The sequence below is a fragment of the Macaca mulatta genome, chromosome X, assembly GCF_049350105.2.
Source record: "Macaca mulatta isolate MMU2019108-1 chromosome X, T2T-MMU8v2.0, whole genome shotgun sequence".
In the NCBI taxonomy this organism is placed as follows: Eukaryota; Metazoa; Chordata; class Mammalia; order Primates; family Cercopithecidae; genus Macaca; species Macaca mulatta.
This window is the reverse complement of record NC_133426.1, coordinates 21,293,083-21,313,058: the sequence shown is the minus strand read 5'-3', so window position 1 is coordinate 21,313,058 and position 19,976 is coordinate 21,293,083. Positions and strand designations below refer to the sequence as shown.

Below are 19,976 nucleotides of genomic sequence, written 5' to 3'. Positions count from 1 at the left end.
ATTAGGCCACCATGCTCGGCCTAAGTAATTATTTTGTATATTAATTTAGTTTAGCAGCTTTAACGTGAGAGCAAGTTGTCATATGCACATTATATTGGGGAAAAATAAGTCACACAAGATTTAAAGATGAGATTTAGAATAATTCAGCTATTCTTTAAAGACTTTTCTTACCAAATCTGAATTTCACACACACACACACACACACACACACACACACACACACACACACCACACAAACTTCTGTCTGCCTTTTCTTCATGTACTCTCAGGTTAGATGAGGGTTTTGGCAGCTAACAGCTTCCACATTTTCAGACAGAATCAGTAAGTAGGTAAAATAAAGTTATGCTCTTTTGAAAAATGTCATAACATGCTTGGCTGATGGGCATATTGGGACCTTTGTAATGAGATGGCAGGGAAAGGAAGCAAGCAAGAATTAGCTGGAACTGAAGTTTTCAGCTGGAGTGAAGGAGGTAGGGTAGGGAATGTGAGGCAGCTAACCCTGTTGCACTGTTGGCCCCTGTGGGGTTGGCTTAGGAGATGGAGGGGGCTTTTTTTGCAGGTTGAAGACACTGAGAAAGTCACTGAAGTTCCTGTCAAATTTACTCACTCACTCATTAATTCACTTACTCATACCATTTTTATTGAGCGCTTATAAGGTACTACATTTGTACTAGGTGCTGAAATATAGTACTGAACAAAATGGAGAAATTGTCCCTGCTTATCATCATGAACATGGGCATACCTGTCCTACCATGTACAGGAGAGAAAGACACTAAGCAGATGTTCACATAAATATATCATTAAAAATCCCAACAAAGGTTTTGAAGAAAAACTACTGGATGATAAGAGAAAATAGGAGAACTGATTTATTTCAGAGGCTAGTGGTCAGGGAAGATCTCCTTGTGATTTCAGGTTTAGATAGGCAGGAATTCTTGGGAGAAAAAAGAGATAAAAGCATTCTCCGTAGCAGGAATAGCATGTTGAAAAGGAAAGTGGTGGCAAAGAGCTGGTCAATGGACTAGGGTAGCTACAGCACTGTGAATACTTTCCTTTTAAATAAATTTAAGAAAAATATATATAAAGTAGAATATCAGATATGTGGAATTAATAAAACACATATTTTATAATCCCATACACTTCTAAATCTTCATAATAAGATAATGAGTTGAACCCTGAAGCCAAACAATATTTGTCTTGCTTTGTGTATTTTCACTGGGCTGTTTTCCACAACAGAACAGTGAAGATTATACTCTAGGTGTGCTTATAAGGCATACTATATACATGCATGCACACACCCCTTTACTTTGCTGTTTAAGGGGGTTTGATGATGATATTATCTTGCTATTAAATTCATACTAAATTTTCTCTAACTTTTAACTCAAAATCTTTAGATTACATAGAGCTAGTATTACAGCAGAGATAGAAGCCTATGAAATGCAATACTCAACCTTCATAGTCCTCTTCCACTTAAGTCCTATTCCATTAAACATGGCCATGTTATCCAAAAGAGCAACTGGCAAAAATGAAGATCAGTGGTTCATCATGAAAGCGATTAGATTACAGATTGATACTGACATTGTGTTTTCAGGAAAATTTACCATAAGAAAAAAGCCTTTCATTTTTAAATAAACGTATATAAACAGGTAAAAATAAAACAGAAATTCCTGTGAAATATAAAAAGTTATTATTTAAGTATATGTTGTTTTGTCTCCAAGGTCCAAGCATTGTTAACTGTAATATTCTGTTGTCCCAGCAATAGATCAAGCTAAATAACTATTTGTGTTTTATAACAGCGGCAGCTCAGTATGCTTCCCCTAACTTAATAAATAGTAACATAAAGTAAAATACAATTTTGGATAGAAATCAATCCAGGCACTGAAAACATTATTAACATCAACATATGAGGACACATGTTTTTTCAAGTCAAGCTTTTCAAAATGCACTCATTTATTCATTAAAGCACAAATTCCTCTGTATATGGCATGTGTACCATGCACGAAGCAATAGGATAGAGTGCGGAAAGACCCCTGGAGTAGGTGATTTGGGTTCTAGTCCTGACTATAGTACTTACATTTTTTTTGCAACACAGCTTTTGTAAATCATTTCTGAGTTTGGGTTTTGTTATTTGCACATTGGGTTGTTGTGAAGTTCAAAAGACATATTAAATGTGGAAACTCCCTTGCTAACTGTGAAAGCACTAAATAAGTGCAAGGTGAGATCCTCAAGGGAACTCAAGAGCCTAGTAAAAACCCCACCGATTAGAGTTCTCTCTTTTAGAACATTGGTTATAGATATCCAACATGCACTTGGGGGTTAGCGATATTTTCTTCTTCTAAACCTAAGAAATGAGTTAGGAAGTACCCAGCCTTCTACTCTGGAATTGGTGTATCAGCATTACAGGGGAAGATCTCCCCCAAAGTTAACAATATTCCTTACTCTATCCTGGTCCTCTGTCAAAAATTAGTTGAGATAGATGTCATCTATCTGGGAAATACCATGTTACAGATTCAAGACATACAATAAAAACAGGAGGCAAAAGTGGACTCTGATTTCTATCTTAGAATAAATTTCTAGAGGTGAAGTTAGTAGACCAGATTCTTGATATACATAACTAAATAATGTCCTTCAGAGAGGTGGTAACAATTTATACTCCTCAAAAATATTCGCAATATTCCTGATTACCAGTTTGGCTCACCTTTTACTGTCTTTCCTAATTTAATACCTCATAATTCACAAGACTTAACTACTTTCCTTCCCCACACAGTGTAACATCTGTCAGGATACGCATGACAGAATGGAACAGGCTGAGTATTTAAATGTGCCTTCAATGGCTCACTACTCTCAGGATAAATCCAAATTTTTAATAATTTGTACACTCTGAGTCAAAGTGATGGTCTCTTCTTCCTTCTCTAGGTTCATCTCTCACTACCAACTACCCTCTCGAATAGGCCATCTGTCCCTCATCTTCAAACTTTTGTTCAGGGTATTACTTATGACTGGAACACCAGATTCTAGAAGAAGCTCAGTGCTCATACAGCTCTTCTGAATAGTGGTAATAACAAAAGTGGTCCCCTTTCAAACAACTAAGAGTGCTGATTTCAGGGTGACTCTGAATGTCTAGGGAAAAAAAAATAATTCAATAGATCAGTCATTCAATGGAGCAGATTCTGACACAGGCACTAGTGTCTTAGAAAGAGACTTGAGAGTATGTAACTGGGGAGAAGGGAGGATAAAGAATGAGGCACCTAGGAGTGCTAATGACACTACAGTCCAAATAAAAACATTTTTCTACACTCTAGTTTTATGAAAGAGCTATAGAATAAGTAGATGATTTAAGAGATTTGCTCAGAGAAACAACTCAATTGTAAGTTATTAAATCTTTCACATTTTGAATGCCTAGATGGTATACCTTCTACAGCAGAAGCAGATTAAATTTTTTTTGATATTTTAAGCATTAAGCACAGTAATTCAAATTACTTAAAAACTTGCAGTCCATGTTTTTCAAGGGCTCCTAGTAAGAAGCTATAGTTCCAGTGACACAACAAACTCCTTTTAACCAAAATGGTTTAAAATGCATAATTTCGTGGATTGAATGTTCTTGCTGACATGATTCTCAGCTTCCACATGGCCATTATCCTAGTTTCTCATCATCCATATGGCCTGGACTTAATGGCCCTGCTTTTGATCTCTCAAATGATGCTCTGCACTAGAGAGATCCAACAGGCCGATTTGATCATGCAAGTTCCCAGTTCAAAATTATTCAATAGCTCTTTATTACTGCAGGAAAGAACCTAAGTACTTTATCATACAATTCCTGATCTAACCTTTACCTGTGTCTCCAGGCCCATCTACTACCCCTTCCTCATGCCACTTCCTCCAATTGTTAATAAACCAGCAATTATAAGCCACACGAAATCCTTGGAACATGCCACATTCTTACACATTTTTAGTGTACCTGCATATGCCTTCGCACTAAAATATTGCTACTTATATTTTATTCTTCATTCAAATGCTCCCCACTCTGAAGCCTTTTCTCACTTCCCCTAAAGACTAAGGCTCTATTTCTCCTATGTTCATCTTCTACTTTCTGCACCCACCCATTACAACAGTTAAGTTATACTGGGACTCTCAGCATGTCTTTCTCCCCATATAATGGTGTGTCATGTCTTCCCATTTTACCTCTAGCTCTCCTCTTCATGTCTAGCAAATAATAGATGCTCATTTTTCAAATGGAATCATGACTATATTAAAACTGTATCTTTAATGTTGAATTTTGCAGCTATCTGTGCATTGCATAGTATCACACTGATGATTAATCAGCTATTTATTATTGTTCTCCATCAATTTTGTGCATATTAAGTTATGCCATTAAAAATCCAACGTGCCATAACTATGGACTCATTGAACACGTAAACTTAGGAAAATAATCAATTACCCATCATTTTTTTAAGGGTATACACTTTAAAGTTAGGCTCTTTTGTGAAAATCTAGTAAAAGGATAAAAATAACCTAGACTTTACCCAAAAGAGTCACTTGCCAGTCTCTCAACAAAAACTGTATCAAAGAGTCTTTGAAATTTTACTTACATGGTATAGTGTGGTCTCTGGCACAGGAGTGCCCATGATGTCTTGTCTCAGTGCATCCATTTGTAAACTAGGTAGCAATGAATAGTGAGTTGGGCTATTACTCTTATCACCCTTCTTTTTTGACTTCTTCCCTGTGTCCTTTTTGCTGTTTCTCTGAAACATGTATTCTTCTTGAGCAATCTTTTCATTGCTCATATACCGAAGTAGAGAGTTTTCTATATAAAAAGAGATAAATACACCAATGTAAATACACAAATACACCAAATTTACCATTCTTTCTCAATTGTGCTATTATTAGGTTGGCGCAAAAATAACTGCGGTTTTCCCATCCCTTTTAATCGCAAGAACCGCAATTACTTTTGCCCCAACCTAATATATTTCATTTCAGAACTTTAACTTGATTTAATTTATAAAATATGTAGTGAAATACGATATATCTTAATTATTTGGTATGATAAGACAATTAAAAGTAGACAGTCGATAGATTATTTCTCCAAGTTTTAGCTTTGGACCAACTACATTAGAATCATCTCTGGAACTTGAATCAGAAGTTCTAGGTGTGTGGCTTATAAAATTTGTAACAAGCTCCCTCATGGGGATTTTGCCAAAGCCTGATAACAAACACCGGCCTGTGGTATGCAAGGTAGCATGCCTGGAGAAGTTGAGGCCCACACTGAGAACCAGTAGTCAGGAAATTTCGTTCAGGAATTCTATGCTTAAATTGGTAGTCAGCACTTAGTACTTCACATGGTCCCCCTCCCCACCAACAAAAGTCACTAAAATATGAAGTCTCAAAACAGTGACTCTGAGATAGCATGTGATAAGCATTTCTCTTTTGTATTTTTCTTGATTTATTCTATAGAACAAATGAGATTAGAAATTGAAGATTGGAAAATGGAGTGAATACACAGATATAAAGGAATCTGTCAATTTCTGTATTTATCAACATTTTCAGAAATGCTCACTCCATAAAACAAGTATTAAGAAGACTAATGAACCAGATATTCATGCTTGCTTTTCCATATGGTCTGCGGATCTGTGCAGTAATAAAATAAATTCTGTAAACTGGCTAGAAGTAACAAGAAAACGGGTCAAACATATCATGAAGGAAGCTTAGTGAACTTACATTCTATGAATAGTTTTTTGTTTTGATTTGTTTTATTTTCCACCTATGACCTTACGGCTCTCTACTGCAGAAAGTGGAAGTAGCAGCATGACCCACTGGACCCACCATACCCACACTTGATCAAATCCTATTTAGTAGGGAAACTTTCAGTTGCTTTCTATTGCTTATCTCTATAGCAGGATAAGTGAACATAAAAACTTACTTTTGGTAGATCCTTCAAGAGTAGCCCACCCCCATGTAAGAAGATAACTCTGAACAGCAAACAGAACAGGAAAAAAAAAGCAAAGTTTTTTTTTTTTTTTTTCCCTTCTATTTCTACATGGTTTTTGTTAGAAGTCACTGGCCCGGTTTCCATTAGTTTTTAACCCATGTGCTTCAATGCTCATTTTTAGGTTGATTCCATACAAAATTGGTGAGGTTGCATTGCAGACTGATGAGGACTGATGATAAACTCTTCCTATTCACTGAACCTATTTTATGCAGTTTCACACTTCCGACCTTGTGTTTCAAATATTAACTTTCAAGTAACAATCAGATATTTACTTTTAACACCGTACTTATGTGCCTGGAATCCCTTAGTGGGCATTCAGAGACAATATCTGTTTAATAATGGGTCAAGATAGTCCAATGTTGGTCTTACTTGGTTTTGTTGCATAATAAAGTCAATGATAGAGTAAGTTTTCCACTGAAGCCATAACAATCTATTTATAGAACATTTAAATTTGCTTATTGTTCAAACAACCCAGCCTACACTGAAATTCTAGAACACTTACCTCTTCTACTATCTCTCTTCATCTTATTTGGATCTTCATAGTCCCCCACCCAATTATATTCCACTGGCATAGATATAGGTCGTAGCTTGCCTAAACACAGAGAACAAAGTTCACATCACATTGTTTTTCTTCCCCATATCTGCTCAAACTTACACTGATTTTTAGCTAAGGTCTACCAAACACACTCACTCTTATGCAACATTATGGTTGGCATTTGTGTAGATGGAGAAAATGTGTTTTGAGCCAGAAGGTGAAACTGCCTATTGGCCAGGTGATAAAGCAAACTTAAGGTACTTTTTATAAATAATAATTAATAGCCTAGGTTAGCTCTCTCAGGAACCCCAGACTTTAAGGGTATAGTGTTTTTTTTTTTCTTTTACAAAGAAGATAATCATATAAGTGATTTTACTCAGTAACTGGATCTCTATCTTATTTCCTAGTGCCCAAGTGTCTATATCTTGATAGCCAACCTCCAAGATGGTAGCTTTCTGTGTTTAACCTGACTACCAGTCATTAACCCACTGTTTCATGTTGGAACACCACAAGAATAACTTTATATCTTTGCTGCTTCCTATCTCCTATCCCCATACATTTTGGACACCACCATGTCTCAAAAATATGGTTAGATTCTCTTTCATGTCCTATAGCTGAGTCTGCTGCTAAGCATCTCTTTTGCTACAGTAAGCCTGTCCAGTATATAGATCCAAGTAATCACAGCTTTGGTTTGTCCCATTTCCCCCTGGGTCTGTATCCTTACTAAACAGCATTTCACTTCAGCAAGGAGAACTCATGGCAAATACTTCAATAATAACTTTTATTTTGGTGAGGCTGCAGTATATTATTTCTGTTCCACTTGAAATTCCTGAAGCCTAAAACAGCCAAAGAAAATAATTCAAAAGTTTTAACAGGATACCTAGCACAATGCCTGGCATGAAATAGTTGCTTACTGAATTTCTAGTGAATGAAAAGCAGAGACTCACACAGGACTGGATCGTACAAATAATAATGGTTATTATGATTATGATAATAGTACAAACATTTATATGTCATTTGCCATATAGCACATAGTAACAGTTTTATAAGGATTAAATTGTTTACTCTTGATAATTCAGAGAAATATACTATCATTATCCTCATTTTAACTGATGAGGAAACTAAGGTTATATAACTTGCCCAAGGACATATACTTGTTAAGTACATAGTATCAGGATTCAAACCCAGGCACTCACACTTACTTCTGTCATAATTCTTGGTGACTTCAATATTCACCCTCTGAGAGTCTGGTCTTTCAGTTTCTTGAGGTTCTCTCTCACACTCATTCCTATGGTCATATGCTTAGTCTCATCAGCAAAGGCTGCAATCCCTTTAAATATCCAACTTACCAACTACCACCTTTTGTATTTCTAGCACACTACCTACAGTACTGCAAGTCCAACAATTCTTCCTCGTTTAATGTATTAATACCTATCATACTACTTTTCAGTATCTATCAGTCACCTTCTGTCCCTGAAACTTCCCTCCTTGTCCAGCTAAATTTTATGATTATTATAATCATTCAATATGTTTTAAAAAATTCTGTTAGGAGAATTCTAATTCTGTTCTTAAGGAAAATGTATCAATCTTATGGCTTCTTATTGTTAACACTGATACAGTTTAGTCTGTTTTGCTAAGCTCTTTTAAAAGATTAACTAGACATGATAAAATTATTAATGAGCCAAAAATGTAGTATTTAATGGCTTCCTTTTAAGGTATGCAAACAACTTTGTAAATGATCACCTAATATTCCAAATTCTCCATCAGTATATCTCTGCTCTTTTACACAGAGGGAATTTGAGTGAGATGATCTGAGGCAGGATAGGTAGTCAAGGAAGTAAACATGTCCTCACACGACGACCATACAGTTAACACAATAAGCCCCAGCATTCACACTGTAGTCCAGCTCATTCAAACACAGCTATCTACAGTAGGGAATTTCCCCTGCAGGGAGCACATGCATTTTGATTACACCTGTCCTCAGACTGACCCTTTGCTCATTATAATAGTAAACAACACACCCCTGGACAGAGATTTAAGATGCTAATGAGACATGCAATGTATGAACAAGCATGTACAGCTACTGTGCATGTGCACCCAGAGGACCACCAAGATTATGCTTACTAGCAACACCTCTTCCCATTCCTTTATGAATAATTATGTAAGACTCTCATAAAGGGAGTCTCCCTAGTGCCAGTATTGGTGGTCTCATCCTTAGGAGCAGCTCGCCCTGAATCCTCTCTCAGGGTGTACTATCTATTCTGTACCTAACTTTCATAACATTCTTTGTCCTTTGCAATAAATTGCTCTATGCTACATCTCCTTTGCTGTGGGTCTCTCATTTAAATTCTTTTAAGCTAAGAAGAACCGAGGTCTCACAACAGCCATCTACAGATCCAGGTCAATATTCTGCCCATCGAAAGTAGGGTAAGGGTTTGAGGGAAGGTCTCCTTTTGTTATGTCTATTCCCACCACTTTGCATAATCAGTCCTCCAGATTTTCAATGTTATGAAGGTTGTATTTTCAAAATATCTACAATTTATTTCTTTAGGATCTGGTTTTAAAAATAAACTCTACTTCAGCATGGGCACTGAATCTGAAGCAATTAACAGCTCTAGCACTGTTTTTACATGTCACCAAAAAATCCTTTGAAAAGTGAAAATCCAATATACAAGCAGTTAATTGTTTTACTTGCTCTATATGTTATATATATTAAAAAGCTAGTTAGATATTTTTTGAAAATTGGTTGTTTGGAATCAAACATATATGCACAAAAACAACAAAAAGAAACATACTTCACACACAGAATATGAAATACATAATTGTATTCATTGTATTTTGTGTCATCTCTGAAATTCTAATGGAGCTAAGTCATTGAAGAATGTAATTACGCCCTTGATATGTCTGGTTATATAATTAGCCATAGAAACAATTATGCAGAAGATTTTTAACACTGACTTTTCCGGGGATGACTTTTTTTTTAAACAGAATTATACTGTATACTACTAATGCACAATTGAAGGAAAACATACTAAATTAGAAAAAAATTGAGAGAAAAAGCTTTACTGACATTTACTTTTGGAGAACATCAAGGTTTTGCTTTTATTAGTTATAAAACTATAGATTCAGCAATGCAAATAAAAATAAGTATTTTTTAAAATAAAGTATATTATTGATTTAGGTAGAACAAATAATGTTGCTTATAAGTACTGATTTTTAATTGTCCTAAAATATTGAAGTAGACTTAATAAAGCAGTTAAACCAGTAACATAAGGTAACATTCTTGTAAAAATATCAGTCCATGGCAGATTGAAAAATAGACCATGGCTTAAATTATTTCTAATTCCAAATATACAGATCATTGATTACAGCTTGAAAATATGTTTGCTACTACATGTATATACAGCAGCATTTTAATTTCACAGGACAGCAAAGTTCAAATGGAAAGATAACTTTGTGATTCAATGTTTTAGTGCTGTTGGTAAAAAACAAGTGAAACAAAACACCAAAGGTAAGAGTACTATAAGCATTATAGACTTAAATCAAATATACACTATTATTAATATATGCAAAATATTTTTATACTCATATGACTTTGTAAGGCTTTAATACAAAGCCTTACAACGGATTGGTTGTATCCATTGGTTTACAATGGATTGGTTTAATAAAATTAAATACATCTGACCCATTCCTGTGTAAATGTACATAAATAAAACACAAATCTCTGAAAAGTAATCTGGAAAAGTTTAAGACATGTCTTTACATAGTAATACTTATATTGGTTTTTGAAGTTGTAAAGTTAAAATGACTAATTCATGATAAGAATAATAACAGCAAAGAATATAATCAAGAAAATGAGGATTAGAGCCCATTTAACAATTTTTGCTGACCACTTCTTAATGTTTTATTCCTTTAAGTATAAAGCATGTATTAATTGCAGAGTTCATTTGGCATCCTATCATAAGCCTTGTGATACCACTGTGCTAGTGCCTCATAATATAACCATTATTTTATTTGGTTTTTAATATCTGTTGCACATCTAGAGTTTTTTAATTGGTGCCTCCATAGAGGCAGGAATTTTGTGCTGTATTTCTTACTGTATTCTAATAAATGTGGTAAAGGTAAAAGATAAATATTTTTATAGAGGCACACAGAAAAAAAGATAAATATTTTTTGGATTTTGTCTGAATTTTATTATAATTTTAATGGCAAGCAGCTTTTTAAGAATTATGGGCTATATTCAGCTGCAAGTAAGCAAATGGAACACAAAACACAATTTTAAGAATATAGACAATGATGAAGTGCTATATAATGATATATCCTAATTACTGTATTTTAATTCAAAATTGCTATGCTTGAATGTTACGGTACAACATTGCTTGAAAATAAACTAATTTTTACCTCAGATAACAAAGCATTTTAGGTGATATCACAAATGCTACAATCCCCTTTGGCAGAGTTAACTGCTCACTCTGTTGGGCTCCCTAAGCTTTTTCCTGGTGCCTTTAGCATATATACAATACTTATTATGCTGTATTGTGACATTAGGGAGATCTCAAACTACTGGGTTGCTCATTGGATCCTATTCCCTCTGACCTACTCAAGGGCATGCCTTGAGCAATCCTCCCTTCTTTCTCCTGCATCATCAACTTTTCTCTTTCTACTCAGTCATTCCTATTAGCATATAAACATGCTGTAATTTCTCCAATTGTTTTTAAAAAAGTAACTCTCCTCACCCCACAAACCTCTACCCAGCTACCACCTTATTTTTTGTTCCCCTTTACAGAAAACCTTGTAGAAAGCTTCTTTATATTTGTAGCCCCCAATTCTTCTCCTCCTCTTCTCTCTTGAATCTTCTCTGATTAAGCTCTTGCCCCCACTATTCCATCAAAACTGCTATTGTCAAAGTTTTTAGGGCCCCCATATTGCTAAATCCAATAGACAATTCTCAGAGTCCTTGACTTTTCTGATGTATCTGTAACATTAGCACCGATTATTACTCCTTCCTTGAAACACTTTCCTTACCCGGCACCCTAGGACTCTGTCTTCTGGTTTTCCTCTCTTCTTATCATAAATTCACATGCATCCTTCAGAGCTAAGCAAAAATGTCATTTCCTTAGGGATACAATCCTTGGCCTCTCATTCTAGGTCAGGATTCTCTGTGTTTGTCTCCTTTCCTCTCAAAGTTCTTCTCTGTAGCATGACAATTATAGTCACATAAGTATTTATTAATTTAGTTACTTGAATTCTGTCATCCTTCTAGACTGTAAATTTCATGGGGGAAGACAGACTTTTCTACTGTCTACTGTGGTATCTCCCACACTTAGCACAGTACCTTAAACACAGTAACTGCTCAATATTTAACTGATTGCATGTTAAGAAAGTAAATAGGGGACTTTCCTCAGACACTAGACCAAAAAGGATCCAAGCTATATCATTAGTTTCTATTTTCACAGTTTCTTTCCCTTTCCTTCCTTCTAATTTTCCATTTCCTTATTTTCCTCCCTCTTCCTTCCTTCTAAGGCAGGTATGTTACCCTCACCAATTCTCTTCATTTTTTTGACAAATTGAGCTTTACAGAACTGTTTGGCAATCAAGTCAGAACTAGTTCTGTCTCTTGATTTCTTATCTACAAACATTCCCATGTTAAGTTGTCTGTTGAAACACCACTGAATTGCTGTCTTTTTCATTTGTATCGCTTTTAAAAACTCTCTAAAAACATGCTAGTCATTACGTTTCGGAGTAATAAACAGCACCTGAGAAGCAATCTTCTCTTACAGTTGTCAAAGGTTTAAAAAAAATTTCAAAGAAATTTCTCCATAAGTCTGACATGCCCTTTAAGGCTCACAACAAAGCTTTCTCTAGAGTCTCAGAAAAAGTATACGCATATACACATCTGTTCTGAATATTTTAGCCAATATTTTGATGAAAATGAGTATAGTAAGTAAAGTTAAGCTATATGCTTGTCACATATACCCATCAAAAACCCCACATACCAGACAGAAAAATTACTTTCAGATGGCTGACTGAATTTCTAGGAAAACATCCTGGGGTTATTTAAGGTAGAGAATCACACATTTAAAGAGGCAGTAAAACTGAATTAAATGGAAAGTCAGTAATTTTTAAAGGATAATGGTAACATATCTGGATCCAGTAAAATAAGTAAGAATGAACAATCTGATCTTTATAGCCATGTTTTAAAAATATCATCTCTGGATAAAAGAGGTTGAAGAAATTGGTTTGTAAACATTTCAATGTGAGGATTATTTAAGGATTACCTTTAATGACTTATAAACAATACAAATCAAATATAAACTCTGTACTGATTAACTTAAAATCTTTTCGGTTTCACTGATGCAGAACAAAACCAGTTAAAATCTCATTTCCAAAATAACCCCATAAAAAAAGTGGGCAAAGGGCATGAACAGACACTTTTCAAAAGAAGACATACATGCTGCCAACAATCATATGGAAAAAAGCTCAACATCGCCAATCATTAGGGAAATGCAAATGAAAACCACAGTCATCATCTCACACCTGTCAGAATGGCTATTACTAAAAAGGAAAAAAAAAGAAAAGAAAAGAAAAACAGATGTTGGCGAGGTTGTGGGAAAAAAAGGAACTCTTATACACTGTTGGTGGGGTATAAATTGGTTTAGCCATTGTGGAAGACAGTGTGGTAATTCCTCAAAGACCTAAAGACAGAAATACTATTGGACCCAGCAATCCTATTACTGGGTATATACCGACAGGAATAGAAGTCACTGTATTATAAAGACATATGTATGTGTATGTTCATTGCAGCACTATTCACAATAACAAAGACATGGAATCAACATACATGCTCATCAATGATAGACTAAAGAAAATGTGGCACATATAAACCATGGAATACTATGTAGTCATAAAAAAGAACAAGATCATGTTCTTTGCAGGGACATGGATGGAGCTGGAGGCCATTATCCTTAGCAAACTAACACAGGAACAGAAAACCAAATGCTGCATGTTCTCACTTACAAGTGGGAGCTAAATGATGAGAACACATGGATACACAGAGGGGAACCACATGCATTGGGGCCTTTTGGAGGGTGGAAGGTGGGAAGAGGGAGAGGATCAAGAAAAACAACTAACGGGTACTAGTCTAAACACCTGAGTAATAAAATAATCTGTACAACTAACCCCATGACACAGGTTTACCCATGTAACAATCCCACACTTGTACCTCTAAACTTAAAATAAAAGTTAAAAAAAATCATTTCCAAGAATAAGCTCCATTGTGGTTGTGTATTTTCCTACTGCTTTCTAAAAGTGATATATACCTTAAATGGGGAATAACATGAAAGAATTGCTAAAGGAGAACATACTAAACTGTGTCAAAAATTATGTGGCACTTTTAACACTTAATTCCAAGGCTAATTATATTTTGAACCAAATTACCTTTTGTAAGTATTCCACCAGAAGAGGAAACAAGCTATACATACACATTGGAGTTTGGAAATGTGTTGAAATAGTTGAAATAGTTGAAATGTTGTCTCCGTGCATAGAGACAATTTCTCTACATTAGAGGGTTGTGGGAGGAATGAGAAAGGATTTAGATGATTTAAATACTGTTTAAGTGGCAAAAGAGTTCTGGGTCCTCTGAAGGCTCTGGTTGGTATAAAATGAGCTAGGCTAAAATACTTGTCTCTTTGCTGTGCTCAGCATTGATATAAATGTGAACAACAAAGATGACAGAGGCATGTAAATATTATTGGTTAAAAGCATGCAGTTCTCAAGTTAAAGAACTGCAAATTAAAGCAGTCTAGTTTTAAAAAATTGTAGTAGTGTGTCTTGCAAATCCTATCAGCATATGGAAGACAGTCACTCTTTCTCATGAAAAGTAAAAAAAGATAATAAGGTAACTAGTTGAATATTATTTGAAAATAAATGACATCTTGTAATAACTTTACAATTCCTTTCACCTATTTTTCTGAGACCATAACTTGTTAGTGAAGCCAGCAAGAAAGGTAGAGATGAAAAACTTAAGACAGACCAAAGTTGTTTTTCTTTTTGTAATGGAAGCATCACTTTTATTGATAATTTAGGGCCATAATGGACACGTTCACAGAACAAAAATAAGACAATTCGAAGACAATGGAGTGTAAACGTACAGTACACAGGTTAATACTCTTCACCCTCATCCTCTCCCTGATTTCACAGATAATCTGATTTCACAGATATTCAGTGAAAAAAAACTGTAAAGAAGTTTCAGGGTAATAAACAGTTGGAGTCAGTCCATGAATACAGACTTTCAAGTTCCTATCCCAGACCTCCTTTCACTACATCAAATTGCCTCAGTGATATATCATTCAAGACCATTAGACAAAAATCCAATTAATTTTTCTTCAAAAATTTAATGGCATGTATGATTACTGTTTTTTGTTTGTTTGTTTAAGTGTCCTCACAGCCAGTTTGCAACTCTTGCAAAATACTAAGGCTATGTGAACAACTAATGGAGGATTAGAGCATAAACTGTGGATGCAACTTTTTGTTTGTGGTACAATACCTTAACAATGATGGCAAATAAATTGGTATGACATGATGTGTTGCTTATAAAACAATGCTAAGTTGTCATATGTACATTTTAAAATGGTTGTATACTGTTTTAATTATTTGCTCTAATGTCTCCAGTGATTATTCAGTGTTTAATTTTTACTTATCTCTTTTTGAACACAGAATATTACACCTGACATTTTCTATCTCCAAGGGTCTACTTCTTCCATGATTTCTGGCAAATTGTTTTGCAGTGATAGCAGTAATTCCACAAGTGACTTGAAGTATAGAACACCATGTAATGATCTTTCTAGACAGTTTTTCTTACTTTCGTTTGAACTTTCATCATAAACAAGATTTACTCTAGAAAGTAGTTTACATATGGCTTTTCTACAAGATAAGAATGAAGAATGAAGATGACATTCAATAATCCAACTGCTGGGCAGGCTTAAATATTGAGAACAGAGGTTGTTCTATATGCTTATCTGTAAGTCAGCTGTTTGGAACCTAAGACACAAAGAAATCGTATCATTGGTAGTTGGGTCTTTCAGAAGAGCTGCAAAAGTCTTTTACAATATTTTCCAAAATACATTCCATAAAACATTAGTTCCATTGGGAAGCAGGTTAAGTATTATGTGACCAAAAAAGGGATTTAATATACAAACACATTTGGGAAACAGTAAATTAACCAAAATTCAACAAAACTTTCAAAGATGTAGTATGTGAATGTGAATTTATTAATCTCCAAGAGGGGCCTAAAATATGTAAAACTTCCCAATCTTATTTAACGATATAACCTCTTTCTTCTATAGGCTATCTTTCAGAACTGGTGGTCTGAAGAACATATTTAGGAAATTGCCAGATTACTTAAGTCATATTGTGATCTGAAAGCTAACATGAATAGCCCTATTTAAATTTTACCTAGATAGCATTTATTATAGTTTTTTCTTTTTTCTCATGGGGGAAAATGTATTCTGATTTTGACTAGGGATAAACATATTGTCTCTTGCTCCAGGGGATGTCATGATTAGATTTTCTATTGTAGAACAGGTTAGGTAATCCCAGACGCTCACAACCTTAAACAAATACTTCCGTCCAGAGAAAATGCTAACTGTGAATAAATGTTGGTGTATCCTTCCAGGGCAGTAACTTCCCAGGTTCTTTCAATTAAAAAATTATAAGGCAATCAGCTCTGTGCCATACAAGGTCTCTGACTTTGATTTTCTAGTATCTGCTTCTGTATTCAATTTATTTGTAAATTGATTCTTAAGTTAGCCAGGGTTTCTCAGACATTTCAGGCCAGATCATTCTTGTTGGGTGCTGTCCTGAGCACTGCAGGATGTTTAGTAGCATCTTTGGTCTCTACCCATTAGATGCCAGTAGCAACTTCCCACCACAAATTTGACAACAAAATTGTCCCTGGAAATTGCCGAATGTCCCCTAGGGGACAATACTGAACCCAGAGAATCACTGAGTGAGACTGTTTCTCTTCTTGGCTTTCCCATTCTGTTTATAAGGGAACACTATTTCATCTAGTTGGTATCCTTTTGATTAATTCATCTGAAGAGGTTCCCCCCACTTATAGTTACATCAGCTATGTTTATTTGGTTTGCTAATCCTTCTATTTTATATACATATTAATACCCTCAAACTTTATTAAAAGTTATTTTTCTTTCTTTTTTTTAAATTATACTTTAAGTTTTGGGATACATGTGCAGAATGTGCAGGTTTTGTTAAATAGGTATACACGTGTCATGGTGGTTTGCTGCACCCATCAACCCGTCATCTACATAATGCTATCCTTCCCCTGGTCTCCCACCCCCCGAAAGGACCTGGTGTGTGATGTTCCCCTCCGTGTGTCCGTGTGTTTTCATTGTTCAACTCCCACTTATAAGTGAGAACCTGTGGTGTTTGGTTTTCTTTTCCTGTGTTAGTTTGCTGAGAATGATGGTTTCCAGCTTCATCCATGTCCCTGCAAAGGACATAAACTCATCCCTTTTTTTTTTTTTTTGAGACGGAATCTCGCTCTGTTGCCCAGGCTGGAGTGCAGCTGCACGATCTCAGCTCACTGCAATCTCTGCTTCCCAGGTTGAAGCAATTCTCCTGTCTCAGCCTCTCAAGTAGCTGGGATTACAGGCACATGCTGCCACACCTGGCTAATTTTTTGTATTTTTAGTAAAGACAGGGTTTCACCATGTTGCCCAGGCTGGTCTCAAACTCCTGAGCTCAGGCAATCAACCCACCTCTCTCTCCCAAAGTGTTGTGATTACAGGCGTGAGCTACTGCACCCCGCAAACTGATCCTTTTTTGTGGTTGCATAGTATTCCATGGTGTGTATGTGCCACATTTTCTTTATCCAGTTTATCATTGATGGGCACTTGGGTTGGTTCCAAGTCTTTGCTATTGGGCATAGTGCTGCAATAAACATACGTGTGCATGTGTCTTTATAACGGAATGATTTATTATCCTTTGGGTATATACCCAGTAATGGGATTGCTGGGTCAAATGGTATTTCTGGTTCTAGATCCTTGAGGAATTGCCACACTGTCTTCTACAATGGTTGAACTAATTTACATGCCCACCAACAGTGTAAAAGTGTTCCTATTTCTCCACATCCTCTCCAGCACCTGTTGTTTCCTGACTTTTTAATGATCACCATTCTAACTGGCCTGAGATGGTATCTCACTGTGGTTTTAATTTGCATTTCTCTAATGACCAGTGATGATGAGTTTTTTTTTCATATGTTTTTCTGCCGCATAAATGTCTTCTTTTGAGAAGTGTCTGTTCATATCCTTTGCCCACTTTTTGATGGGGTTGTTTGTTTTCCTGTACATTTGTTTAAGTTCCTTGCAGATTCTGGATATTAGCCCTTTGTCAGATGAGTAGATTGCAAAAATTTTCTCCCATTCTGTAGGTTGCCTGTTCACTCTGATAGTAGTTTCTTTTCGTGTGCAGAAGCTCTTTAGTTTAATTAGATCCCATTTGTCTATTTTGGCTTTTGTTGCCATTGCTTTTGGTGTTTTAGTCATGAAGTCTTTGCCCATGCCTATGTCCTGAATGGTATTGCCTAGGTTTTCTTCTAGGGTTTTCATGGTTTTAGGTCTTACATTTAAGTGTTTAATCCATCTTGAGTTAATTTTTCTATAAGGTATAAGGAAGGGGTCCAGTTTCAGTTTTCTGCAGATGGGTAGCCAGTTTTCCCAGCACCATTTATTAAATAGGAAATGCTTTCCCCAGTGCTTGTTTTTGTCAGGCTTGTCAAAGATCACATGGTTGTAGATGTGTGGCATTATTTCTGAGGCCTCTATTCTGTTCCATTGGTCTATATATCTCTTTTGATACCAGTACATGCTGTTTTGGTTACTGTAAACTTGTAGTATAGTTTGAAGTCAGGTAGTGTGATGCCTCCAGCTTTGTTCTTTTTGCTTAGGATTGTCCTGGGCATATGGGCTCTTTTTTGGTTCCATATGAAATCTAAAGTAGTTTTTTCCTAAGTCTGTGAAGAAAGTCAATGGTAGCTTGATGGGGACAGCGTTGAATCCATAAATTACTTTGGGCAGTATGGCCACTTTCATATTGATTCTTCCTATCCACGAGCATGGAATGTTTTTCCATTTGTTTGTGTCCTTTTTGATTTCCTTGAGCAGTGGTTTGTAGTTCTCCTTGAAGAGGTCTTTCACATCCCTTGTAAGTTGGATTCCTAGGTATTTTATTCTCTTTGTAGCAATTGTGAATGGGAGCCCACTCATGATTTGGCTCTCTATTATTGGTGTATAGGAATGCTTGTGATTTTTGCACACTGAGTTTGTATCCTGAGGCTTTGGTGGAGTTGCTTATCAGCTTAAGGAGATTTTGGACCGAGATGATGGAGTTTTCTAAATATACAATCATGTCATCTGCAAACAGGAACAAATTGACTTCCTCTCTTCCTATTTGAATACCATTATTTCTTTCTCTTGCCTGATGGCCCTGGCCAGAGCTTCCAATACTATGCTGAATAGGAGTGGTGAGAGAGGGCATCCTTGTCTTATGCTGGTTTTCAAAGGGAATGCTTCCAGCTTTTGCCCATTCAGTATGATATTGGCTGTGGGTTTGTCATAAATAGCTCTTATTATTTTGAGATACGTTCCATCAATACCTATTTTATTGAGAGTTTTTAGCACAAAATTCAGCATGCTGAATTTTATCAAAGGCCTTTTCTGCATCTATTGAAAAAATCATGTGGTTTTTGTCACTGGTTCTGTTTCTGTGATGGATTATGTTTATTTGTTTGTGTATGTTGAACCAGCCTTGCATCCCAGGGATGACGCTGACTTGATCGTGGTGGATAAGCTTTGAGATGTGCTGCTGGATTTGGTTTGCCAGTATTTTATCGAGGATTTTCGCATCAATGTTCACCAGTGATACTGGCCTGAAATTTTCTTTTTTTGTTGTGTCTCTGTCAGGTTTTGGTATCAGGATGATGCTGGCCTCATGAAACGAGCTAGGGAGGAGTCCCTCTTTTTCTATTGTATGGAATAGTTTCAGATGGAATGGTACCAGCTCCTCCTTGTACCTCAGGTAGAATTCGGCTGTGAATATGTCTGGTCCTGGGCTTTTTTTGGTTGGTAGGCTATTAATTTCAGAACTTGTTATTGGTCTATTTAGGGAGTCAACTTCTTCCTGGTTTAGTCTTGGCAGGGTGTATGTCTCCAGAAATTTATCCATTTCTTCTAGATTTTCTAGTTTAATTGTGTAGACGTGTTTATAGTATTCTCTGATGGTAGTTTGTATTTCTGTGGGATCAGTGGTGATCTCTCCTTTATCATTATTTATTGTGTCTATTTGATTCTTCTCTCTTTTTTTCCTTATTATTCTGGCTAGTGGTTTATTTTGTTAATCTTTTCAAAAAAACCACCTCTTGGATTCATTGATTCTTTGAAGGGT

General features: G+C 35.8%; 1 protein-coding gene across 8 annotated transcripts in view; it reads right to left on the bottom strand.

The window, feature by feature from the left end:
- CNKSR2 (connector enhancer of kinase suppressor of Ras 2) overlaps positions 1 to 19,976 on the bottom strand; it is a 284,738-nt gene that overhangs the window by 82,257 nt on the left and 182,505 nt on the right. For 4 of the 8 annotated variants that reach the window (XM_001086538.5, XM_028842224.2, XM_001086429.5 and 1 more), the window contains 2 exons: positions 6,486 to 6,575; positions 4,587 to 4,801 (listed from right to left, as the gene is read on the bottom strand). In XM_001086538.5, the coding sequence (XP_001086538.1) occupies positions 4,587 to 4,801; positions 6,486 to 6,575 (305 nt within the window). The remainder of the gene's footprint in view (positions 1 to 4,586; positions 4,802 to 6,485; positions 6,576 to 19,976) is intronic. The other 4 variants (XM_002806163.4, XM_028842225.2, XM_015127077.3 and 1 more) reach the window with 1 other exon arrangement.